Below are 27,344 nucleotides of genomic sequence, written 5' to 3' on the forward strand. Positions count from 1 at the left end.
CAAAAAACGAAAAAACCATCAGAAATTTCCTGCATTGTTTGATTGCTCAAATTAGTTTTGTGAGACTTTTGTATCCTTGACTTTATGTACCATTGAATTTCCTGTAAAAATAAAACTTTTATATATAAAAGAAATAAAAACAAATATATATGCAAAATGTTTAAATACATATTAAAATATAAAAAGACATACTTTACGCATCTCAAATATGCTTTTAGTTTTATTTGTTTCATTAAAATGTATATTTTTCCATTTTTCTCTTTCTAGATGATGAGGACCTCACAACTTCGGCGGCAGCGGTCGATGATACGGATAGACGAGTCATATTCTTGAATCGACCACAAGTACAGAAGTTTTGCAACAATCACATATCAACTGCGAAATATAGGTGAGTTGGAGTTCCATATGCTATAGGTGTAAGATAATGAGAAGATGTACACTTGAGCTCACATATTTACTTATATATTACATAATATTTTTCATGCTACATTTTTTTGTAATTTTTTTCATTGCTTAAGAAAAACCTTATAAATCAAAGTTTCAAAGCTTGTACAACATTTAATAAATTTTACTAAATTGCCATCAAAATTTTCAGTAGGCAGCCTTGTACTAGAAGATTCCTTCCATATAAAGCACACATTCGAAATTTTTTTATACAGAAAGAAGTGATCAACATCGTTTGCAAAAAATTGTCAAGAATGAACTCGATTTTTGAGCGACTTTAAATTTACACTATACTACGAGTATAAGGTTTTAAATCGAAACATTTTCTGAGTTAGAGAACTCAACAAAATAGGAAATGCTTATGACCAAAGGTGGGATGACACAAGAAGTTGGAATGACAACGACGATGCTGACGAAGTAATGCTGAATACCAGCTGAAACAGCCAACAAAGAAAAAATGTGGCAACGTGCAAAGAACAGTACTGACAGGATATATAAGGACATAATTACTTTAAGGCCGATTTGAATAGGCACAGAATTTCGTTGATTTTTAAAGCGAGGAGTGCATGCATTATGCTAAACGGGATGTATAAGAAAAACCGCTCCATCTGTATCTTAAATGAAATTTAAACAATCCAGCATTTTCTAGGCAGATGCCCCATATTAAAATCTTATCGACACGCAGCTTTTGGGAAACACTTTCTAGTCCAATCTGAAATAGTACAAATTCTGAATTCAATGATACAAGTTGGAGAAATCTTGCGAGCTTTGTTATTGGTGCTTTACGACGTAGGCAATTCATATCAGATGAATAATATTGATCTTTTTTCCGGCAAACAACTTAGTATGTCAATGCTGTATGTTAATTTTAAATGTAATATTTTTTTTGAAATTTATTACTTTTTTATAAGTTATATATATAATTAATAAAATTTACTTCCTTCTATCTAATAAACTAAAACTGGAATGGCTATAAAACTGCATGTCTTGTAGTTTTCTAAAGATTCTGATCAAAAAGTTGAAAATTTTGATGACGATTTTTTGGAATTTTAGTTAGTTTTGTACAAAGTCTGGAATTTTTATTTATGTATTTAGTTTTGTTGTAGAATACCTTTAAACAAACGAAAAACAAAATTAAATACAAAATATTTTTAAACTTTGGTAATTATTTATCGCGTTGTTATTATTTTAAACGCTGGTGTATAGACAAAAGAAATAACAAAAAAAAAAAATTGAAAATTTTGAGGTAACTTTGTTTTAAATTGTTGTTATTTTCTTCAAAGTTTAGAAATTTGATATATGTTGGTTTAGTTGTACCTTTATAAAAATATAAAAAAATAAAGAGGGAGTATGCGCCAATTATATATATATAAGTTGCATTGTAGCAACAGATTGTCGTAAAATTATTTTTTTCTTCAATATGCAGGGAATTAAATTACTCTTTAAATATGAAAGAGCGCAATTTCTTTATTTTATAATATCTCCTAGTCCCTTTCATTGGGGAAGGATTTTTATGTGGCGGGTCCCAAATCCAGCGCGCAACCAGATATCCTGGAATGCTTCGCCATCTCACATTAGCTCGTCTTCAAACGGATATTCGGGAGCTACCCAGAGGATACTTGGGCAAAGCCCGAAAGTTGTGAGATGCTTGGACCATATGCAGAAGAATCGTCCTGGGCACTCCCAAGTGAACGGAAAAAACGCGTTAGCGGTTATCGTGCCAGTCAAGAAGAAGTGAAGTCCGTTTAGATATCAAAATTTTTATTTCCACCAATAAATATAAAAGGTTTCTCAATAGGAATGGGTCGACGACGACAGGCTGTGGTTGTTGTGTTGTTTTGCCGACGTCTGTCAAATTTGTTGTTTATTACTCAGTCACTGATACTAAATCAGGCCAAAGTTATGAAACCAATAGCTTTTTGGCCCAAATTGAACGATACGCGTGTGGATGACATAGGATGGCGCTGTGAATGTCACATTAGGGATTAAGAATGAATGATTTGAGGGTATCGTCGTTACCAATTGCGGTGATGGCTTCAACTGACCACTAAAAACGTGAGCTTTTGCTTGCGGAGTTTTCTGAAGGTTTAGAATTATGCCAATAACTCGCAATCGACTATTGCATTCAAGTCAACTGAAACGAGGTCAACGCTTAATGCAGCCGGCTCTATGCAGCGGAGACAATGAACATTTGACCTCTGCGATCCCTGCTTCTAGCAGTCATGTACGATGCGAACTATGTCATAAGGACATATTCGAGTTTTTTGAATAAATAAACAATTTCGTTGATATCTGCCACACGGTTTATTATTCCATCTCGATCCGCCTTTATTAGCAACCCTATACTAAAGTGCTACTTTTCTGCTTAAAGTATTACTATTAGTGCATCTTTGACAATTAATGAAAACATGGTTGTATACTCGTATGTGAAATACCTATAAATGTCTCTACAAAACGAAAAAAAAATGTTTCGATATCTTTTCTAATTTTGTTAAAAATTTCCTAGTCGAGTAGGAACTTAATTTTGTTAAAATAAGTTTTTGCGCTTTGTTTTTAATTTTTGTTCAACTTTGAATAGCGAATCAAAGTATTCGTAAATTACAAGCAATATTCTCTAACTTAACGACATTTGCGTGACCAGCCACTTGCTAATTGGGCAAAGTCACTATTCAATGTTATCTCCATCTCCAGTACATCAGCTTCATATGTGAAATTCCGTGAAATTACAAACAAGGTGTGTTTTTTTCAGGAGAATCAAATGAGTTCATTATAGAAATATTTTACAAAGCTACCTACTTACATCTCATGCATGGCACAGTTAAAGTTGTATGCGTTGACCACCCGCACAGTGTAAAAAAGTAACTTTTGTTTTCAAGTCCAACTGCCAGTGACCTCAGTACCACCCATATTTTTCAATAAATAATTTATAATTGTTAATGAACTTGCGTGAACTTCCTGTGCGTCGATTTATAGTATTTTTAAAATAAAACTTTTTCCTGCTACCTGACGTATGACTAACTAATCGACTTGAGTTGTACTTAAATACAGTAATAAAATATTTATGAACTGTATTGCTTTTCTAGGAAGATTGTGGGAATTTGCTATTTTAATATGATATTTCCCTATATTTTAAATTTATATTTAATTTGTTATAATTACTTATTGCTGAAACATTTTTTACTACTGCTTTGCCACTATTTGCTCACTTTTTTCCGCCTTTTTCTCTTTACAGTTTTATAAGCTTTTTACCATCGTTCCTTTTTGAACAATTTAGACGTTATTCGAATTGTTTTTTCCTATTAATTGCATTACTACAACAAATTCCTGATGTCTCGCCGACGGGTCGCTATACAACATTGGTACCATTAATATTTATTTTATCGGTGAGCGGCATTAAAGAGATCGTCGAGGACATAGTGAGTAAACGTGGAAGGAAAAATAAATAAGAATATTTATAATTTTTGCTTTTTCTTTTACTTTACTTTTCTAGAAACGTCATCGTGCCGATAATGAAATCAATCATCGAATGGTGGAAGTGTTACGCGATGGCGCTTGGACATCGGTACGATGGCGGGATATCGGTGTGGGTGATATTGTAAAAATACCAAATAATATATTCTTTCCCGCTGATATAATGCTGTTGTCATCGAGGTGAATCGAATTTTCTACTAATTTTTTTAAAATATATTTATGTATTGCTTGAGCTTAGAATGAATGTGAGTGGATTACGATTCGAGCACCAATAGGCTTTCAAAGAAAGTGGTGGCGAAATATCTGTGTGGTTGAAAACAAATTTTCTCGAGCTTCATTTGAAATTGCCTGAAGGCGATATTTTGAATAAATATAATTGGCAAATTTAGAAAATTTCCGGGCTCGAGCTTGATAAGTTTCCAGAATAGTCGGCTCTATAGTTTGTTACCGGAACGACCAGGGTTTTTATCCGGCCAAGGACCGTCAGTTCAACAGCATTCCCCGTACATGTATGAGGAATGTTTATGCTGCTGCAAAAACAACAAAAAGAAAATATTCTTGAGGTATTACTTGAAACTTACATGTTGTCGTATTCAAATAGGGTTACCTTTTTTTTTTTCTGATGCCGAAATAAAGGAATTGCATTTAGATATTTATTTAAACACACGTTTATGTTCGTTCCTTGAATAGCATACATTTTGCTTCTAAAATATAATTTTTTTGTGGGTAGGGTTGCCATTGATGATTTGAAATTTGGCTAAAGCAATTGATAATGAATTGGACAAATATTATATTAAGATAGTGCGGATATAGAGAAGCTTAAGTTCAGCGTTACATTCTATAGGGTTGCCATGTATACTTTTTAAATAAAATAAATGGGTCTCTCTAATTCTTTTTCTTGTGTTTTGCGCACATATATATTGTTGTTTGGACAGATTTGTGAGCATTGCAATTTTTGTGTAGGGTTGCCATATATTTTGTCATGTTTTATTATATCTTTACTGTTACTCGGAAATGAGGTGCTGTAGAATTTAAAAATTAGCTTCTTCAAAAAGTACAGCCTAATTTCCAACTATTTTATTAATACTTTGGTGGTAACACCTCGAGAACAGCCAAGCGCTTTAGTTGGGAGTCGCCTCTATTCCACTTAGTTCTTCATATTTATTCCTAAAAATAGCTAATATACCAAAGAAGGTTGCTTAGAGAGTCTCGAAAGCCATACAAGCCAAATAATACATTTTATGCTGGATCTAAAATTCAGTCAAGAAAATTTTTCTCTCCATAAAAAATTAGGTACCAGTTTTAAAGAAAAACTTCGAGCTTACATTCAAATAAATAAATAAAAAAAATATATACAAATAATAAAACAAGAAAAAATAAAAGATAGAAAATTAATAAAAATATAAATAAATAAATAAAAGGAAAAAATAAATAAATAAAAAAAAAAAAACAAAATAAATAAAAAAAATGTTTAAATTTGAAAAAAAAATTTTAAGAAAAATGTTCACCAAAAACTTTTTTTTTAATTTTTATCGAAAAGTACGGCAAAAGTTCTATATATAAGTAAGACACATAAATCTTTCTTTTGTTTTATTTTTTCTAAATACCAATAATTATTTGACTTGTAACTCAAAAAATAAGATCTGAATAAGAAAATCAAAACTGGGAACCTCTATATCTCCGCAATCAGGCAATATTTGCTTCCTCTCTTTTATACATTTTTTTTACGGTGGACAATTTTTAACAAATTTTATGAAAAGTGAAACGCTGAAGGCTTTAGGCGGATACACTTCATATATGTTGATCCCGAAAGGCATGTAGACAAATTCTACTGGTGGCTAGAGAGAGAGATGAGATAGCAGAAAACCCGGTTGCGCAGCCAGCGAAGTCTCACCCATTGTAAAACTATATTATTATTTCGACTTTTGCTCTCCAAAAGTTTACCTTCCTCATTTTTTAGAACTCAATTATCGGCTATTACAAACATAATTTCACGTACTTAATGTAAAATTTTCTAATCGTAGTGAGCCGCAAGCGATGTGTTTTATAGAAACTGCGAATTTGGATGGTGAAACAAATTTGAAGATACGCCAAGGTGTGCCAGCAACAGCGAAATGTCTGGAAACCAAAGATCTACTCCAGTTAGATGGCACCGTCGAATGTGAGCTGCCTAATCGTCATTTATATGAATTCAATGGTGTACTCAAGGAGAATAATAAGCCGTAAGAACTCTGATTTAATAAATTTATAATTTTTTAAGTAATATTTATTTTTATTTTGCTCCTCTTCTCTTGCTACCTTTTTAGCACCGTTGCGCTCGGTCCCGATCAGATATTGCAACGCGGCGCCGTTTTACGAAACACCGCCTGGATATTCGGCGTCGTCATCTATACCGGACACGATACGAAACTTATGAAAAACTCTACCTCAGCACCGTTAAAACGTTCAACCGTTGATACCGTAACGAATACACAGATATTAATGTTATTCGTTATTTTGGTTGTTTTGTCATTGACCAGTGCGATATTAAACTTTTTCTGGACGCGCGACAACGCGAAAATGTTTTGGTATTTGGGCATAAACGGTGAGTGTGAGGAGTTTTGTATCTTTTAATGAATGGCATTAATTTGAAGTTGAAATAATTAGGTTCGCTTGAAGAGCGAAATTTTACTTGCATTTTTGTGAATAACATGGTTTTTTTACATCCTAGGGGTATTCACGAAAATTATTTTTTGCACGAGTTGTCATTAATAAGCCAACGAAGACTTTTTTTTGGTAAAAATGTGCCTATTCACTTTTTTTCTAATTTTTTATGTTTATTTAATCCTCAGTTTTTTCGGCTTGAAATGAACTTTAATAGAGATTTCCACATTCTCCTAAGCTGGTAAAATAAAATGAAATTATAATTTTTTATATCAATTGCCGTATTCAAGGAAATGTATAATTTACCATTTTTATAGCTTTTGGGACTTCAGCTTGATTGCTAAAAAACAAAAACCAAAAACAAAAAGAATGTTTCATGAGATTACTTTATTTCAACATTTTCTTGGATTAAAATAGGTTTATCGCTGCATTTTTTTAACAACGAAATGAAGAAATTTTTAGAAATGTGATCTTTCTCCTAGCAAGGTTCTATGGATCTACACGGCTATGATAAGTCCTATTATCACCTATGCATCAGTGGTCTGGATGAGTAGACTCTCTCTCGTGGGAGTTAGGAGGACCTCATCGAGACTACAACGCACTGTGGTCATCTGTCATCTGTTGCACCGGCTCTGGGGTCTACGTGGAATCCAGCGGGACAAATCTGCACTTTGCTCTTGGAATGCATGCATCTATGTTTCAAGCGGAGGTGTATGCAGTTCAAGAAGCGATGAACTTTGTTGTGGAAAACCGATGGAGAGGCAGATCTATATGTGTCTGCAGCGACAGCCAAGCTGCACTCATGGCCTTAGACAGCCCCCAACCACATCAGGGGTAGTCGAGTCTGTAAATCTAGGCAGAACTATGTCGGTAGACATAATAGCCTTATGCTTACATGGGTCCCGGAACACGTGGGTATCGCGGGTAACGAGACCTCTGACTCCTTAGCTAAGACGGGCTCTGAGACCGACTTCTTTGACCCATAGCCCGTTTTGCCACTCCCTTCTGCGGCCATCAAAGCCACGGTTAGCAAATGGGTTACTACAACCCTCAAGCGAGCTGGGCAGGCTGAGAGAGGCTGCAGATGGACTAAACTGATGTTACCTGTCATGTCCGATCGACTTTCGCAAACCCTTTTATCATTCAGCAGAAGGGAGTGCAGACAGCTGGTTGGACTGATGACGGGCCACTTTCTGTGGGCGAAGCACAAATAAAGATGTCCATTACTCAAAATCCTTTTTTTCTTATTACAAAAGTTATTTCACAACAAAATTGTGTGATTAATTTTGCGCCACCTTGTATTTGCGAATGTTTGTGAATGGCAACCCTTTTTTATTACTTGAGATTTGGTTATAGTACATTAAAATGTGGTGTTATAAGTATTAAACTGGTCTAAAGTTTTGTTTTTGTATCCTTGTTCACTCCGCTCGGGCCTCGACAAGACTCTTCCATTGTTCACGGTTGTGGGACGTTGTTTTTACGCCATCCCATATGCCATCGGCATCTTCTATTTCACGCAACATCAACCTTCTCCAAGTGATCTTTGGCCGATCGCGACTTCTGCTCCCTTGCGGGTTCCAGCCCAGTGCCATTCTCTTGATGCTATCTGATGGCTTTCTAAGAGTGGGACCTATCTATCGCCACATCTAAAGTGAATTTAATACAGTATTGTGTTTTAGAGTTGCCAAGTGTAATCTTTTTGTTATAAAATAAAAAGGTTTCATAAACGATTGTATTCGATTTGTGCATTCATCTGCCGTTTTGTAAATTTGTTGTCTTGTTACACATGCTCGAGTTTTGGGTGCTGCGTACAAATTCCTGTTCTTTGTTATATTTTAATTTTATGATGCATCCAGTGTTCCCACAAAAGTTGGCTTAACGCTACAGTAGCGACACGGAGTTTTACAGTAGTAAGCTGTGAATCTCTGACTTCGATCAGTAGGTATTAAACACCTGGCAAATTTCTGTTATGTTTATAGCAAGAGTGGGCCCAAAATTTGCACCGACGGTAGTCGGATAGCCGGCTAAGGAATGCCACTTCACTAGGTTTTCCAAAAACATTTGATTTTAAATATGGTTTGGGCAAAAAGAAAACCATTATTTTCTAGGTAGATGGCTGTAGTGATCGATATCTCGTAAAGTATCAAGCAAACACTTTAAAGTTTATGCTCGTTCTCAATAAGACATTTCACTTTCAAAAAATTTGTTTTCTATTTTTTGTTTGTCCCATTCAATTGTTAGTTCCAGGGTGTGCGTGTTAGCAATAGAAGTTAAGAAAGAGAAAATTCGGTATATTTTAGAGTTTTTCTTTGATAAGGGTGAAAATGCCAGCTAAGCCGCATATGAATGGTGTTTATGGTGCCGATACTGCAACAGCTAATTACGTGCAATTTTGGTTTCGTCGATTCCGTTCAGGCATTTTTGATGCCAAAAAAAGTCGATAAAATCACAGAAGTAATCTAAGTTGATCGGCATGATAGTAGCCGTAATACCGCCCAAGAGCTAAAAAACGACCAAAAAACAGTTTTAAATCATTTGCTTAAGGGGTTAGGGGTAGTCAGAGACCCGAACAAATGAGGATTTTCAATACTTTTTTTTGTTAGTCAGCTGGTCTATGGATAAGTTCGTGCGGTTTTACAACAGATGGCGTAACTTGATTATTATTCCATCGATCCACATTTCCAAACATTCATTGGTGAGCTACTGTCGTAAGGCACAAACGTCAGTATAAGTTTTTTATTTGAAGCGTAAACAACAATATTTTTACCACACTTGAAAATGTCGAATTTCGTACCAAATAATGTGTTTTTGCGGGGAATTCTTTAATATGAAGAAAAAAGCAGCCGAAAGTCATCGTATCTAGGTGGAAGTTTATGGTGAGCATGCTCTAGCTGAGCGAACGTGCCAGAAGTGGTTTGCACGCTTTAAAAGTGGTGATTTTGGCCACGCCGCCAAAGTTCATGGATACCGAATTGGAGGAATTGCTCGATCAAGATCCGGCTCAAACGCAAGAAGAGGTTGCAAAAACTTTGGGAGTTGATCAATCAACCATTTCCAAACGTTTAAAAGCCATGGGAATGATCCGAAATTCAAATTTCGAAAAAAACCGCACGAACTTATTCATAGACCATTACAAAAATAAAAGCATAGCATTAATACATCATGTTTCGACTTGACTTAAGCAAAATTTCAAAACAAAAAAAAATTATAATTATAAAAGTTATCGCTGTTTGTGTAGAACCCGTTCCTCCAGAAGTCCCTTGTGGTGATCATCACAAGTCCTTGGAGATTCATCTAAAATCCATCGGTCAAGAGAAATTAGTTTTATTAATAGATAATCTTGTCCATGATCGAAGCGTCAGGAAATATTTTTCAGATTTTCTAGAAAAAAAGCCGAAATTTTTGAAAAAAAAAATCCTTCGATCAGTCACGAGTTTTTTTTTTGAATCTGGCAATTTTTTTTTTTTTTTTGTACCTGCCATTTTATTGAAATCTGCCAAACGGTTTTAAGTTACACTGATCGCAGGTTCAAAAACATAAATAAAATAAAATAAATAATTGGCGCGTACACTTCTGTTAGGTGTTTGGCCGAGCCCTCCTCCTATTTGTGGTGTGCCTCTTGATGTTGTTCCACAAATGGAGGGACCTACAGTTTCAAGCCGACTCCGAACAGCAGATATTTTTATGAGCAACTTTTTCATGGCAGAAATACACTGGGAGGGTTGCCATTGCCTGCCGAGGGGCGACCGCTGTTATAAAAATGTTTTTCTAATTTTGCTTTCACCGAGATTCGAACCAACGACCTCTCTGTGAATTCCGAATGGTAATCACGCACCAACCCATTCGGCTACGGCGGCCGGGTTCAAAAACATAGTTTTGAGAAAAACGCATTTAAAGTTTTGCTATCGATGTTGCTTGCGGCTGTTGCTACTTGCTACATACTTGTTCTCGAACGCTCCGGAGCGCTCGAGCCCCCTTTGTTAATTGTTGAATAACTCGAAAAGTATTTGTCGGATTCACTTAAAATTTTCACACAATATTTTTAAGACATTATGCTTTAAGAAAATGCAAAAGAAAAAAATCCAGTTGTTTGAAAATTCTGACTGCCCCTATCCCCATAAAAATTGTACGCAAAAATAATGGAATTTTTTTCTCAAACAATATTTTTTTCGCCATTTGAATAGATTACTTCTGGCTTCCAGCTCGTCATTACCTCTAAAATCTTTATGATTTTCATCTAACTCAAATGATTCCTTTAACTCCAGTAATTCTTCTTCTAATCAATTTGAAGCAAACTTTATTTTTCTTTGAAAATCAATTTTTCTTTGAAAATATGGTCAAATATGCAAAGACAGCTTCTGGGCGTGCTTGCCTCTTTGAGGGTTAAGATTAGCTAACTTTTCATTTTTTCTAAGTGAAAATATTGAAATCATAGAGAGAAATGCAACCATACTTTTGTATATCACATTTAAGAAGAACCTAGCCGATGACCCACCCTTTATTAAGATTGTATAACTTTTTACTTTCAAGGAATTAAAATCAGGAAAATCATGAAAGATATGCAACCGTATTTTTTAATATCATTTTTAAGAAGAATCTAGCCGATGCCCCACCCAAGTTTCAACTTTATATGCTTCCAGGCAGAATCCGATTTAAATTAGTTTTATAGAGAAATTTCGGTAAAACTCTGGTTTTTTTATCCAGGCATTAGCACATTGCCACAGAAATCTACATAGTTTTGCACACAAATTCTTTTCTTCAAATTTTTTCTAAATTTAACTAAATCATAATTTTAAATTGTGCTTTTAATATAAGAAAAGAAATTTGTTTTCCTTAAAAAAATTTTCAGTAATTTCAATGATAATGGATTTCTTTTTCCCCAAACTAATATTTTCAGCTTTTTTCAAAAACAACAAACAGTGGGTTCTAAAGAATTAATATCTCTCAATAATCTTTCTATCGATAATCTCTATATTTTTAATATACGTTTTTTTTTCTACTAAAATAATCTCTCATTATATTCGTGAATATCTCTACTACACTGAAGTTGACCTCATAAGTTTGCTCTAAAAGCTTTCAGCATGTTTTGCTCATATTCTAATACTCTTTCTTCATTACAGAGGATATCAAAAGTAAAAACGCTGGTTATAATCTGCTGACATTCTTTATTCTTTACAACAATCTCATACCGATATCCTTGCAAGTGACGCTGGAGTTAGTGCGTTTCCTACAGGTAAGATGTTTTTTGGATTTGCGCGTTTTTGAAGAATTTTGTGTGTACTTTTCCAAAAAATTGTATTCATATTATACTCTTTTATTCCATAACTTTAGGCCATCTTCATCAATTTCGACATAAATATGTACTATGCGGAAACGGATACACCGGCTATGGCGCGCACCTCAAACCTCAACGAAGAGCTGGGTATGGTTAAGTATATATTCTCCGATAAGACTGGCACACTCACGCGTAATGTTATGGTTTTCAAGAAGTGTTCGGTAGCGCGTTATATGTACGAACCGGGCAACACGCCTGAAGAATCGACTATTGTACAGGTGCGTCTTTGATCACCAAATACACCTCTTAATCATACTAATAAGGCATAAATCAACACCTGTAACTCTTTTTACACACAGAATCTACTCGGCAATCACAATACCGCTCCTGTTATCAAGGAATTCCTCACGCTACTCGCCGTTTGTCACACTGTCATACCGGAAAAATTCGACGATGGCACCATTATCTATCACGCTGCCAGTCCCGATGAGCGCGCCATTATCGAAGGTGCACGCATGTTCGGCTATATCTTCGAATCACGCACACCACACTATGTTGAGATTAATGCGCTCGGCACCATCGAACGCTACGAAATACTCAATGTGCTGGAATTCACCTCGACGCGTAAACGTATGTCGGCAATAGTGCGCACGCCAACCGGTGAGATCAAACTTTACTGCAAGGGTGCCGATACGGTGATCTATGAGCGTCTCGCACCCGATGGTCAGATGTATCGCGATACTACGTTGCATCATCTGGAGGAATTCGCTTCGGAGGGTCTACGCACGCTCTGCTGTGCCGTCTCGGTGATACCCGAAGATGTGTACAACGAATGGAAGGAAACGTATCACAAAGCGTCGACGGCGTTGCAGTATCGTGAACGCAAAGTAGAGGATGCCTCGAATTTGATTGAGAACAATTTGATATTATTGGGTGCGACGGCGATTGAAGACAAACTGCAAGACGGTGTGCCCGAGACGATAGCCTCACTATTGGATGCAGGAATTTATATATGGGTGTTAACGGGCGATAAGCAAGAGACAGCGATAAATATTGGTTACTCATGCAAACTCATCTCGCACTCGATGGATATCATTATACTCAATGAGGGAAGCTTGGATGTAAGTTGAGCTGTAGTAAAACGAATCTAATACTGAGATAGCTAGAAATTTAATTTTCGAATTGACTACTTTTCACTGAAGCCTGTAAGCTGAGAGATATTTGATGGGACATGAAAAAATCTTTTTTTTCGGACAATCTGTACTCATTAAAACGAATCCGATTTACTTGCTTCAGTTACATCTTTTCTTGCTTTAATATTTAATTCTAACACCTATTTTTCAGGCCACCCGCGATATTATCCACCGCCATGTGGACGAGCTGAAGAGCTCCGACATGAAGGAGTGCAATGTAGCGCTTGTGATCGATGGCCAAACACTGAAGTATGCATTAAGCTGCGATCTGAAGCAGGAATTTCTAGAACTTTGCTTGGTGTGTCGGGTGGTGATTTGTTGTCGCGTTTCGCCAATGCAAAAGGCGGAGGTAAAGTCATTAAATGCTTTTAAGTCTCTTAAGTCTTTCAAATTCTTGCAAAAAAATTCACGAAATCTCCTCTTTTGTTGTTGTGTTTTTCTTCCACTCTCCGTATAGATCGTTGAATGCGTTACACACGCTACGGGTGCCGTTACACTCGCCATCGGTGATGGCGCTAACGACGTGGCTATGATACAAAAATCCCATGTTGGTGTTGGCATTTCAGGTGTTGAAGGCTTACAGGCAGCTTGTGCCTCCGATTATTCCATTGCACAATTTCGCTATTTGAAACGTTTGCTGTTGGTACACGGCGCTTGGAATTATAGTCGCATCACAAAATTAATTCTATACAGTTTCTATAAGAATGTGTGCTTGTATGTGATCGAGTTGTGGTTCGCCATCTATTCTGGTTGGTCGGGTCAAATTCTCTTCGAACGTTGGACTATAGGGTTGTATAATGTTATGTTTACCGCTTTGCCGCCCTTCGCTTTGGGTCTCTTCGATAAGGTCTGTTCGGCGGAAACGATGCTAAAATATCCTCAACTGTATAAGCCATCACAAGATGCTAAACTCTTTAATGTGAAAGTGTTCTGGGTGTGGATACTCAATGCGCTGTCACATTCGGTGTGGCTGTTTTGGTTGCCGATGCTGATAATGAGAGAATCGGTATGGTCTGATGGCAAGACGAGTGACTACCTGGTGTTGGGCAATATAGTGTATACGGTGAGTAGACGGGGGGTGCAAAAGGTGAAATGGGGAGAAGTTTTGAAGCAAAAATGTTGCGATATTAAATTTTTTATTTTTGAATTGGTCCAGTTGGAAATTGTAAAATATTTTTAGAAATCAATTTTTTTTATTTTGGAATATTGGTTTTTTACTTAAAAAAAAAATATTTTTATTTAATTTTAAATTAAAAAATTATCTTCATTTAATAATTTTTATTTAATACTATAATTTTTAAAGTTAAAAGGTGGAATGGGGAAAATTTTAAAGCAAAAATTTTGCGATATTAAATTTTTGTTTTTAAATTGGTGGTAGATTCCGTTGGAAATGGTAAAATATTTTTAGAAATCGAAATTTTATTATTTCATTCAATATTTTATTATATATCGGGTGTTCTTTTAGCTGCATGAGAACTATCGATATCTGCATATAACTATGATTTCATAGCTGAGAATGCCAAACTATGTTCACATTTCTGTCCAGTAAAGCTTGGCTAGTCATCAAGAATCTTTTAAACCAGAACAAATTTACCAAAAGTAGAAATTTACATGCAAAAAAAAATAAATCTTTTTGCGAATTTTATTGAGCAAAGTGTGGAAGAACACGCCGAGAGGTGGATTCGTTGTCGTTCTCAACTTGTTGGGCTTTGTTCTTCAACTACGTGGAAAATTTTACCTAAGGATCTTGGCTTACGTGCCTATAAAATATAGCTCGTACAAAAAGTGAAATGAAATGACCTTCGTTTGCGTCGCGTTTTTACTGACTGAGTTCATTTAGTTTTATTGGAAAAAGTAGTCAAAAATTGAACTGAACGAGTGCAGCATATAACTCGTGGTCGCGGCGGTCTCGTATATTCAAAAAATAAATGCCATGAAACTATTTACCAGATTATAAAAAAACAATTCATTCCAACAATATTTCTGATTTATTTTATCATTTTAGGCTCTCAAGCTCTCAAAAAAACACCAGATATATTGTTTTATTTTAGAAATTTATTGCAATTATTTTTTTTTTTGTTGAAAAATTTCTAACCTTCCTCTCTTATCTACATCAGTATGTCGTCGTAACAGTTTGTTTCAAAGCCGGTCTCATCACCAACTCCTGGACGTGGATGACGCATGCCTCCATTTGGGGTTCAATCGTTATGTGGTTCATTTTCATGGTGATCTACAGTAATTTCTGGCCCACCATTATGCTGGCACCAATTTTCTTGGGCATGGATCGCATGGTTTTCTCAACGTTCGTTTTCTGGCTGGGTCTTCTGCTCATTCCCATCACGACGCTGTTGCCCGATGTGCTCTTCACTATGTGAGTTAAATTTATTCAAATAATAAAATATAAACAAATTTATTCAAATAATAAATATTTTTTTTTTTCGTTAAACAGCGTACATAATACTGTATTCAAGTCACTCACAGAGGCTGTACGTGAGTCGGAGATACGTCGCTATGATCCTGAAAATGTGATACGAGAATCGAAGACATCGTAAGTAGCGATTGATTGAAATATTTTGTTATGAGAGAAAAAGAAAAAAAAAATAAATAAAAATTGGTTGATCATTTTTTTGAAGGCAAATGTGTGGTTCGCGCGTGTTTTTGCAAGTGGTTGTATAAAGAAAGTGTTATAGGTGATTAAGTCTCTTTTTGTTTTCAAAAATAGTTCATACATTTTTTTTTAATTTTTTTACCAAAATATTTGACTTATTCTCGTTATTACCTATATATAAGGTCGAAAATCGTAAAAAAGAGGAAGTTGCTAAAGAGTTTGAAATGTTAATAGAGAGAGAGATTTTTTATGTGTTTAAAATATTCTTCATAATTAAAAAAAAAACAAGAAAAGTGATGAAGTCAATTTGTACGATATAAATTTGCTCCCAAAACTAGTCAATATGGCATTATCGTGCACAAATATGTAGCGAGTTGTCGATTACAACTCAAAAATTTTAATTTATCGAACTAATTAGGGCAGCATTTAGTTTTCTTTAAGAAAATAATTGTCAAAAAATGGTTTTTAATTTTTTAAAATATTTTAAAGTGAGTTGTCGATTGCAACTTAAAATTTTTAATTTTTTGAACTAATTAGGGCAGCATTTACATAGTTTTTTTAAGAAAATAATTGTCAAAAAATGCTTTTTAATTTTTTTAAATATTTTAGGGTGAGTTGTCGATTACAACTTAAAAATTTTAATTTATTGAACTAATTAGGGCAGCATTTAGTTTTCTTTAAGAAAATAATTGTCAAAAAATGGTTTTTAATTTTTTAAAATATTTTAGAGTGAGTTGTCGATTGCAACTTAAAATTTTTAATTTTTTGAACTAATTAGGGCAGCATTTACATAGTTTTTTTAAGAAAATAATTGTCAAAAAATGCTTTTTAATTTTTTTAAATATTTTAGGGTGAGTTGTCGATTACAACTTAAAAATTTTAATTTATTGAACTAATTAGGGCAGCATTTAGTTTTCTTTAAGAAAATAATTGTCAAAAAATGGTTTTTAATTTTTTAAAATATTTTAGAGTGAGTTGTCGATTGCAACTTAAAATTTTTAATTTTTTGAACTAATTAGGGCAGCATTTACATAGTTTTTTTAAGAAAATAATTGTCAAAAAATGCTTTTTAATTTTTTAAATATTTTCCAAAATAATTTCGAAAAAATATTTTTTTCCAAAAATACTGATAAGAGAAATGTATTTATTGTATTTACTTTTTTTGTGTGATCTAAATGCGAACTGTACATTGTGCCACCAAAAACTGCCGCGCTCCACACTTTGCCTTCCTTTGGTATTTACCGCCTGAGCGCAATGCCGAAATAAATTTTTGTTTTTTGTTGGTTTTTATTTTTGAATACCTCACTAAAAATTTAATTTTGAATTGTTCTGCATACTAGTTGACACAATTTTTTTTTATTATTAAAGACCAATAAATAATAATTAAAATAAAAACCTAGACGGGTGTGAAAATATCTACTAATTAAGCTGAGCCAACAAAAGTTGTGCCACAAATTTTTTCGTTGTTTTTTGATTTTGTGCAACATTTAGGCATACAATATTGCTTATTTTTAGAACATCAAAGAATTAAAAAGAAATTCCTTATTGCTTTTTTCGTTTAGCATCGTTCTAAGTTCCTAAACACCGCAATAGCAGTAGTGCTGCGGCTCTTACCTACTAATTTCACACCTTACTCAGCATTTGTTTGGTGAAAATTGTAAAGTTATAGAATAGTGTTAGTGTAAATATTTGATGAGTTTATGTAGTTTTATTTAATTTTTTTGGAAATTAAAGTTTCGTTACAGTTTCTTTATGACTTAGAGTTTTTTCTGTGAAAATTTTTACCCGCTAACAAAAATGTGTTTGTCGTATTTTTTGTACAGTGCCCTTTGTTTGCTTTACTAGATTTTTGTTACTTTGTTTTAGATATTAAAAAAAAAGTTTTAGTTCCCAAATTCACTAGTTTTTAACTTGTTTGGTTTTAATGAGCACAGCTTAGCTCCTTCCTCTTACACCGCTAATCATATTACCGTTATTGATAATGTATGTATACCTGCTTGCTTTCTTTACTTATTTTTGACACTTATTTTGCTTTTGCTTCTAAATGAAATTGTGGGTTGCTTACTTTTTATTACTTGCTGAGCAAAATTATTGCTATTTTTATATATTGTACAAGCTTGTGGAATGGGGTACATTCTTTAACTTAAAAATAAAATAATTGTTTCCGATACAAAAAAACAACAAACAACGAATCTATGTACCTAAAGGTATAATGAAAGGCAATGAATGTTCCTAAGTAATAATAATACTAATTTACTTATGTATATATGCAAATAGTACGAACAAACAGAAATAAACAATGAAATACAATTTCTCAAATAACTGAAAAAAAGATGCTCAAAAAATTATAAATAAATGAAAAATAAGAAAATATATTTAAAAAAATAATAAAAAACAATACATAAAAAAAAATTAATAATAATATAAAATAACAAAAATTGCTTAATTTGAAAAAAAATGTTTATATAAAAAATGGACTATAAAAAATTTATTAAACAAAAATATTGGATTAAAATTTTTAAATAAAAAAAATGTATAATGAAAAAATTATACAAATGAATAGCAGTAAACGAAATAAATTAAATAACATAATAACTAAAAAAACTAACTGACTACCACTATACAAAATTATTAACCCATAAAATTATAAATAAAGATAATAAAATAAAAAATAAAAAATGTACGAAAAATCAATAACAATAAAATATGTGCAAAATACGAATTCAACTAAATTATATAAGTAATACATAATAATTTAAAAAAAATTTACTAGCACTATAGAAAATGATTAAACCAAAAAAATTAAAATAAGTAAAAGATTAATCCTAAAAAAATTATTGCAATAAAAAGAGTAAATGAAAATTACTTAATAATCATGAATAAAACTGACTATCACCATAAAAAAATTATTAACCCATAAAACTATAAATAAACAAAAAAAAAAATTAAATAAATAAAAATAAATTATATGCATAATAATTGTTAAAATAAGCTGTATAAATAATACACAACTAAAAAAAATTTACTAGCACTATAAAAAAAATTGATTAAACTAAAAAAAATTTGAATAGCTAAAAAATTAATAGAATTAAGAATAAAAAAATAAAATAAATTTCAAAATAACTTAAAAACATAACGAACTAGCACTGTACAAAATTATTAGCTTACAAAATTATAAATAAGTAAAAAAGTTATAGGTTAGGTTTGGCACATAGAGACAACGATGCCACTTAGACCACGAAATGGGTCCGTTGTGAGCCGCGGGGACTGGGCTACATTCCCCTTTCCATATTGAACCATCCTGAGCTTTTGACAAAGCGTAAAAGGTTGTTGATACCTAAAGTATATAAATTATCGAAAGGGGGATTTTTTAAGAGCTATAGGAAAGTTTTTCAAAAAACACACGTAAAATTCAGAAAAATGCATGCAATTTTTATTTAAATCGATAGTACAGTCCATATAATTTAATGTTTGAAGATTATTTCATGCAAATGTTGACGGCGACTGCGCTTCAAATGGTCCATCCGCTTAGTCCAATTTTGGCATACTCTTTCCAATGTTTCGGCCGGTATCTCACATATAAATGCTTTAATGTTGTCTTTCAATGCGTTAATTGAAGCAGGCTTGTCTGAATAGACATGAGCTTTAACATAGCCCCACAAAAAATAATATAAAGGCGTTATATCGCATGATCTGGGTGGCCAATTGACAGGTCCCGAACGTGAAATAAAATGTTCACCGAACTCGCCTCTCAACAAGTCCATTGTTACGCGTGCTGTGTGGCATGTGGAACCGTCTTGCTGAAACTACATGCCATGCAAGTCAAGCTCTTGCATTTTGGGCAAAAAAAGTTGGATATCATTTCACGGTAGCTCTCACCATTCACAGTTACGTTACGATTCGCAGCATCTTTGAAGAAGTACGGTCCAATGATACCTTCAGCCCATAAGCCGCACCAAACTGTGACCTTTTCTGGATACATTGGTAGCTCCTGCAATTCTTCTGGCTGATCTTCACTCCAAAATTGACAATTCTGCTTATTTAATTACGTACCCATTGATCCAAAAATGAGCTTCGTCGCTGAATACAATTTTTCGATAAACAAGTGGATCTTAAATTTTCTTAACAGAACACGCATTTTTATAATAAAATTCAATGATTTGCAAGCGTTGTTCGCTTGTAAGACGATTCATGGTTAAATTATAGACCAAACTGAATATGTTTGACAGTGAATCAAAACACGAAACGTACGTGAGCTGTTTAAACCATCTGTTTAAGAAGATAATAGCTAAAAAATTACCCTTTGTATAAATTATACATAACTAAAAACAATTTATTAGCACTATAAAAAAATTGAGTAAAACAAAAAATTTAAATAAGCAAAAAATTCATAATAAAAAAATTAAATAAATAATATAAATAAACAATATGAAAAATAAAATAAATTACATAATAACTAAAAAACAAAACTGGCTAGCACTATTAAAAAGTATTAACCGATAAAATTATAAATATATGAAAAATTAAAAATAAGTAAAATAGTAAAACATTAAATTAAAGGAAAAGTAAAAGATTAAAATAAGCAATATATTATAAATAAATAAAAATTATGATATAGAACTAAATTAATTATAAATAATTAAATTAATTAATTACTTCACTTAAAGATAAATACAAAATTTAAAACAATGAATATCAAAGCAAATTTAAATTAATATATAAAACGACTAAATTTGTGAGTGAAATATAAAAACAGCCTTATTCTTAAAAACTAAAGTTATTTTCATGTGTTTTTGCGAAAATAACATTTCTATAAAAAAAATTCTATTTCTATTAAAATATATATAAACAATTTTAATTTATAAAGTTTTTAAATTTATATTAATTTTTAAGAATAATTGAAAAATTGATACATTTTATTTTAAAACTAATGATTTTTTTTCAATATTACATAGTGATATATAAATGAATTACAATGAAAAATGAATTAAAATAAAAAATGAATTAAACTAAAAAATTAATTGTGAAAAATACTAAATTTATTGAAAAAAAAATGTATATCAAGTGATCAAAAACTAAAGTAGGCGTAAAAAGAAATGAATACAAATAAAAAATATATTCTTGGGAAATACACACATATTTGAAACATCCAAACATCTTTTAAAATTTAGAGAGCTCTTTTGGTCCATTGAAAGTCTTACTTAAGCATAAAAAGTAAAATTATTTCAATTGTAGTAAATATGCGTATACAGTTTTGAAAATAAATATTGTAAGTGGTTCAACAAATAAAAATATTTATTAAAAAAAGGAACGAAAAAAAAGCGTTGATGAAAATTCAAAAAAGCAAAAAAAAGAAGAAAAACGAGAAATTTTTTTTTTCAATTATGTGAAAATTAATTGAAAATTCAAAAAAAAAAACCGAAATATGTTTAATTAATAAAATTATTGCTTAAAACGAAATACTTATTAAGAGTTAAAGTAAAAAATATTTTTTTAAGATAATTTTAATTTTTTATATTATATTTAGTTATCTCATTTTGCAATGAAAATTTATGATTTTTTCTACTCAAAACTGTACTAATAATGGTTTCGTGGGCAATATAATACGAATATTATAAAGAAAGAAACTTAGTATAATCACATGGTTGCCTTAACACAAATATGCACATTCAATGCTTAAAGCACAAATTAAAAAACAAAAAACAAAAAAAAAACGGTTCATGGAAATTCTGCAAATGCAGGCTGCAAATCAAAAAGTAAAGTTTAAAATATTTTATTTATTTATTTATCGCATTGGCTGCCAGGACCTTCGGCTCAAAGTTTAAAATAACTTAGATGAGGGTAATTTAGACTGAGGCGGGCTGAGTTTTTTAGGTCACGCGGCATGCAAGAATAGCGAATATGCAAAAGGAGTCAAATGCTTTGCTTTTGGTTGTAATATTAGAAAGAAAATAATTGTATTTTAAGCAGCTATTTACGTTTTCTTTAATAAAAATTAGGCGCTCTACAAATGCTAGTTGCATATGTATACAAATGTACCTATATGGGCACAAAAAAGAAATATATATAAAATATGCAAATATTACTTACCTGAAAACAACTACTAATTATATTATTTCAGTAATTTTAGTGATTTTAACATTTTTAGTGATTTTAGTATATATTGAATAGTATTTTTTATTAGTACTACAACCATTGTATTGCCATGCAAAATAAACTGATTTGAGTTTTTAGCAAATAAAAAAGCAACTGTATACAAAAAACCTGTAATAGCAAATATTTTTCATAATTTCATTTGTTTATATGTAAAATTCATGTGTGTTTGTTTTAAAATTACAAAAATGGTTTTTTTTTTACTATTCAAGCGTAAAGCGTGTCCCATGGTTCATTGCACTTTTTATGCTAATGCAGCTTTTTATCCATTTACCAGTTTAGATCTATATAAAAAGTCGCTACAAGAACTATTATAATTGGCATCATTACACAGAAAAATCTACATACACTGGATTCACTGGATTGAAAGTTCAAAAGCTTTACTAAAAAATGTGTTTGCACAGTTTTATTTGAAAGCATTTTCTTATCATTATAAACTTAAAGCAATCCATACATTAACATAAAATAGCAAAGCTTTGGCAAAAAAACCTAAAACCAACGTTGACAAAAGTCTACATACAGTACATAAATGTCTTACTCCAGTGTGAAAAACTTCACTTAACTCTAAGTAATATTGCTTACTAGTATTTAGCATCAATTAGTGCTTGAAGTCGTCGTGGCATCGAGGTGACTAAATTTGTTAACTCTGCAGAAGTTATTTTGTTCCAAGCTTCTATTAGTCGTTCTTTGAGTAGTGAAGCGTTTGAAATCGGATTTTTTCTAATTTTTCGATCTAAACTTTCCCAGACATGTTCAATAAATAATCAAATCCGGGCTTTGCGGTGGCATTTAATTGGCTTGAAGCATGGTAAAGCAGCCAATCCTTCACAATGCGCGTTGTGTGCTTTGGATCGTTATCCTGTGGAAAGACCCAACCTGGATCAAGCATTAAATCATCCACCGAAGATTTCAGATTGACTTCCAATAGTGATTTGTATTTATAACGATCCATAACACCTTCAATTAATACTAATCTTCCTACTCCAGATGTAGCAACAGCTCCCCAAACCATTACATTGCCGCCACCATGCTTCACTATTGATACCAAATTCTTCGGACTCAGTGCAGTATTTTTTTCCTCCACACTTTTACTCTTCCATCGCTACCGAATATATTAAACTTCGACTTATCTGTAAACAAAACTTATTGCCAAAAATCCATTCCCTTTTCCATGTGTGCTTTGACGAACTCCAGGCGAAGTTTACGGTGTTTTTTTTCAGAAATAAGAGACTTTTTTCATGGTGTTCTACTATGAAAGCCGTTTTTGTTCAGAGCTCTTTGAATTGTTCTTGGATGAACACACTTGTTGGATAAGCTTGCTATATCCTCGGCTAATTTCGGAGCAGAAACTTTTGGATTATTGTCCACTTCTTTTAGAATCAAGCTGACGTCTCTGCGGGGTAGTTTGCATGGGCGGCCACTGCGCGGCGTATTTTCGGTGGAACCACCATTTTTAAGTTTTTTACAATGGTCTGGACTGTTGCACGATTTAAGTTTAATATTTTTGAAATTTCGCCATATGATTTTTTTCTTTCCTGTGCTGAATAACTAAATTTCTAACGTGAACGTAGAAAACGATTTCAAATGATATTGTTTATGGAATTTTTAAGCAAAGTGTTTGTACTTTGTAAACAACGAAAGGGAGGGGTGTATGTAGACTTCTGTCGGCCACTGTAGATATTTCGTTTGTTTTTACTTTCGTTCGATGTATTAGTTACATATATATATATATAATATCCTTAAACTCCGCGTGGGGCGTAGGGCCCAAATTAGTTACATACAGAATTAATTTCTTATGCTAATATTAACAACTTTTATTACTCAAATGCCTTAAAAATGTTTATCTTCACATTTAAGACAATTAATTTTTAATCCAACTTGGATTTCATTGAGATCATTAATTATGTATTGTACAAAGGAGACGGCATTTATTCTTAATTTACGCGTACATCCCTTGTTGGGTATTTGGCCCTCAAATGCGAGGACCTACTTACGCTTATATGTATACCGGCACTGGCCGATGGTTTCTTAAAAGAACTTTTAAAAATCGCGGAAAAAATATTGAGCTTCGTTAGAAGTTATTGTCGTATTGAGAAGTGCACTAGTAGTGGTAGTAGTAGTAGTAGGAATTCTTTAAAAACTAAACTCTGCAATAAGAAATTCTCTATAGCGTAAGGTTGAGTATATAAAGCAAGTTAGTCTTTTTCAATTGTGGCCATTAAGTACCTGTATCTATTACTTCTGCTTTATTTAGCTTGGCTGCGTTTAGGTATCTTGTTTTGATATCTTTCAGTACCGGACATCTTACTAAGAAGTGCTGCATATCTTGCACTAAAGTGCATTTATTTGGGAAAGCCACTAAGCTGCAAAAAGTCGGTAGATGTGCAATTTTTTGTACATATTTTTTTTTTAATTTTTCTTTAAATACTTTTTTTTTAAATTTTTTTTAACATATCAAGGGCTTGGGACTCCATTACTCACCAATCAGCATATTTTAAATAGATTTTTATTTTCCTTCAGAGTTATTGGTATTCAAAAGAATATTGCACTGTTCCATGTTTAGATATTTAGTCAATTCCTTTTGCATTTCTTATAAGAAGTTTTGCCAAGGTAGATATGCATGTATGCCCTGCCTAGAGCGACTGAAAGAAACTCTTCTCTATTATTCGATGCTTCATATGGGTCTCGTCAGCCTGACTACTTTATAAAAAAAACAAGATATTTTTAAATATGAAAATCTTATAAATCTTAAAACTTCAGTGCCTTTCTCTCATCTAAACAATGAATAAAGTAAGCTTTACTTACCGAGCAGTTTAAAATATTCCTAACTTAAAATTTCCATTTAAGTCATTTCGTTTTCTCAACTGTCTGTCAAAGAAAAAATTTGCAAGTTTCAAAGCTGTAGTAAATAAAAATTATCTAGCCTTTAAAGACATGCATCGGCCCTGGAGTTGAAAAAACATACCATTTAGCAGAGTACCATTTTTTCGCTTGAGTTAACTCCGGTCAAACTACAGCAATTCAACTCAATACCAACAGCTCGTTGTGTCTCCCCATTTTCACCTTTCAACAATGAAGCAAAATTAAAATATACCTATACGATTTTTTTTATATTATATTTTTATTTGCTTAAAAAATTTGCTTAAACTCTTTCATAATTTTATTAGGTTGGTAATGCAATTAAGTATTAAGGTAGGTAGGCGAAATGGTTGAGTGCCAGTCTGGTGCTTCCCAACTAGCACTAAAACGTCGTTTTGATAGTTAAGTTATTGGAATTGAAGAATTTTACTGGCGCGAACTGCTTGGATTGCCTAAAATATTCGAAAGAAAGGTTAATAAATATTTCTTTTAATTTTGTTTTAAAGCTGCTTATATAATAGTAGAAAAAGAATTCAATGCAAAGAGTATTAATACAGTAAAACCTGGTTAAGCACCCCACATAAAAATCTTAACTACCCGAGGCATTCAACCGAATCCGCTTAAGTAGCTCGAAAGGCTTAGAATACAACTTTCGACTCTGTTAAATGCAAGCAAACCAATTTGGAAAATTTATTAACAGCTTTCAAAAGTAGTTCAAGTAGTTCAATTTTAAAAATACATCAAGATATCTCTGCTCTTTCTTATATTCGTGTCAATTAGACGATTTCAAATGGAAGCGTGGATAAATAATAAGTCCGCTGAATTAGAATAGGAGAATAAAAAATTTTGGCATCAAAGCTATTAGTGAGGTATAGCGGATTAGGTACTTAAGTGAAAGGTTCAAGAGCCTTATACTAATTTTGTTTGAAATCACTTCAAATACCGAGTTCCACGGAAAGCATTACCCTATCTTTATAAGGTAAGGTGTGCAGTGAAGCGAGTAAGGTTCTTAGAATAAAAATTTTGTATGAAATTTTATGAAATATGCAGAGCTCCGCTAAAAGCAAGTATCTCAAAAGGTTGTGCAGTTAAGTGAGTATAAGTTTTAAATGAAATTTTATTTAAAGGTAATAAAAGTTTCACTAAAAGTTTGCATTTAAATGCGATGTGCAGTAAAGTGTAGTGCAGCGAAAAATGTTCTTCAAATAGAAATTTTGTATGCAATTTTGTGAAACATGTAGAGCTCCATTTCACTGTGATGCGCAGTTAAGTGAGTAAAAGCCTTAAATGAAATTTTTGAAACATAAAAGATATAATTTTGCTAAAAGTCGCTTGTATTAGATATAAAATATAGGCAGTGAAGATAGTAAGGCAGTTAAGCGAGTTAGACTAATTTTGTTTGATATTTTATAAAATATTTTGATTTTTTCTAAAAGTTTGTATTTAAATGAGATGTGCTGTTAAGCGAGTAAGTTATTTAAAGCGCTAATTTTGTATGAAATTTGATGAAACAAGTGGAATTCAGCTAAAAGTTCATATAAATTCACTGCGCACTAAAATGCAGTTAAATGAGTAAAGTAATAGGACTATGAATAAGTTCGTGCGGTTTTACAATAGATGGCGTAACTTGATTATTATTCCATCGATCCACATTTCCAAACATTCATTGGAGAGCTACTGTCGTAAGGCACAAACGTCAGTATAAGTTTTTTATTTGAAGCGTAAACAACAATATTTTTACCACACTTGAAAATGTCGAATTTCGTGCCAAATAATGTGTTTTTGCGGGGAATTGTTTAATATGAAGAAAAAAGCAGCCGAAAGTCATCGTATCTTGGTGGAAGTTTATGGTGAGCATGCTCTAGCTGAGCGAACGTGCCAGAAGTGGTTTGCACGCTTTAAAAGTGGTGATTTTGGCTTGGAAGACGAAGAACGCGAGGGTGCGCCGCCAAAGTTCATGGATACCGAATTGGAGGAATTGCTCGATCAAGATCCGGCTCAAACGCAAGAAGAGGTTGCAAAAACTTTGGGAGTTGATCAATCAACCATTTCCAAACGTTTAAAAGCCATGGGAATGATCCGAAAGGTAGGCCATTGGGTGCCGTATGAATTGAAGCCAAGAGACGTTGAACGCCGTTTTATGGCATGCGAACAACTGCTTCAACGGCACAAAAGAAAGGGTTTTTTGCATCGAATTGTGACTGGCGATGAAAAGTGGGTCCATTACGACAATCCAAAACGTCGGGCAACGTATGGATACCCTGGCCATGCTTCAACATCGACGTCGGCGCAGAATATTCATGGCCTGAAGGTTATGCTGTGTATCTGGTGGGACCAGCTGGGTGTTGTGTATTATGAGCTACTGAAACCGAATGAAACGATTACGGGGGATGTCTACCGACGACAATTGATGCGTTTGAGCCGAGCACTGCGAGAAAAACGGCCGCAATACGCCGATAGACACGACAAAGTTATTTTGCAACATGACAATGCTCGGCCACATGTTGCACAAGTGGTCAAAACATACTTAGAAACGCTCAAATGGGATGTCCTACCCCACCCGCCGTATAGTCCAGACCTTGCGCCATCCGATTACTATCTCTTCCGATCGATGCAACATGGCCTGGCTGACCAGCACTTCCGTAATTACGATGAAGTCAAAAAATGGATCGATTCGTGGATTGCGGCAAAACCGACC

The 27,344-nt window shown here is 33.0% G+C and overlaps 1 protein-coding gene across 8 annotated transcripts in view; it reads left to right on the forward strand.

The window, feature by feature from the left end:
- The window catches only part of LOC129246167 (probable phospholipid-transporting ATPase IA), a 142,878-nt gene that overhangs the window by 77,624 nt on the left and 37,910 nt on the right, over positions 1 to 27,344 (forward strand). For all 8 annotated transcript variants that reach the window (XR_008582445.1, XR_008582444.1, XR_008582446.1 and 5 more), the window contains 12 exons: positions 268 to 388; positions 3,677 to 3,860; positions 3,935 to 4,095; positions 5,940 to 6,137; positions 6,222 to 6,499; positions 11,679 to 11,791; positions 11,890 to 12,111; positions 12,193 to 12,954; positions 13,178 to 13,375; positions 13,484 to 14,089; positions 15,144 to 15,397; positions 15,476 to 15,574. Coding sequence is in view for 5 of the 8 variants with exons in the window: in XM_054884740.1 (XP_054740715.1) it covers positions 268 to 388; positions 3,677 to 3,860; positions 3,935 to 4,095; positions 5,940 to 6,137; positions 6,222 to 6,499; positions 11,679 to 11,791; positions 11,890 to 12,111; positions 12,193 to 12,954; positions 13,178 to 13,375; positions 13,484 to 14,089; positions 15,144 to 15,397; positions 15,476 to 15,574 (3,196 nt within the window). In the remaining 3 variants the exon portion in view is untranslated. The remainder of the gene's footprint in view (positions 1 to 267; positions 389 to 3,676; positions 3,861 to 3,934; positions 4,096 to 5,939; positions 6,138 to 6,221; positions 6,500 to 11,678; positions 11,792 to 11,889; positions 12,112 to 12,192; positions 12,955 to 13,177; positions 13,376 to 13,483; positions 14,090 to 15,143; positions 15,398 to 15,475; positions 15,575 to 27,344) is intronic.

This window comes from Anastrepha obliqua, chromosome 4 (assembly GCF_027943255.1).
Source record: "Anastrepha obliqua isolate idAnaObli1 chromosome 4, idAnaObli1_1.0, whole genome shotgun sequence".
NCBI lineage: Eukaryota > Metazoa > Arthropoda > Insecta > Diptera > Tephritidae > Anastrepha > Anastrepha obliqua.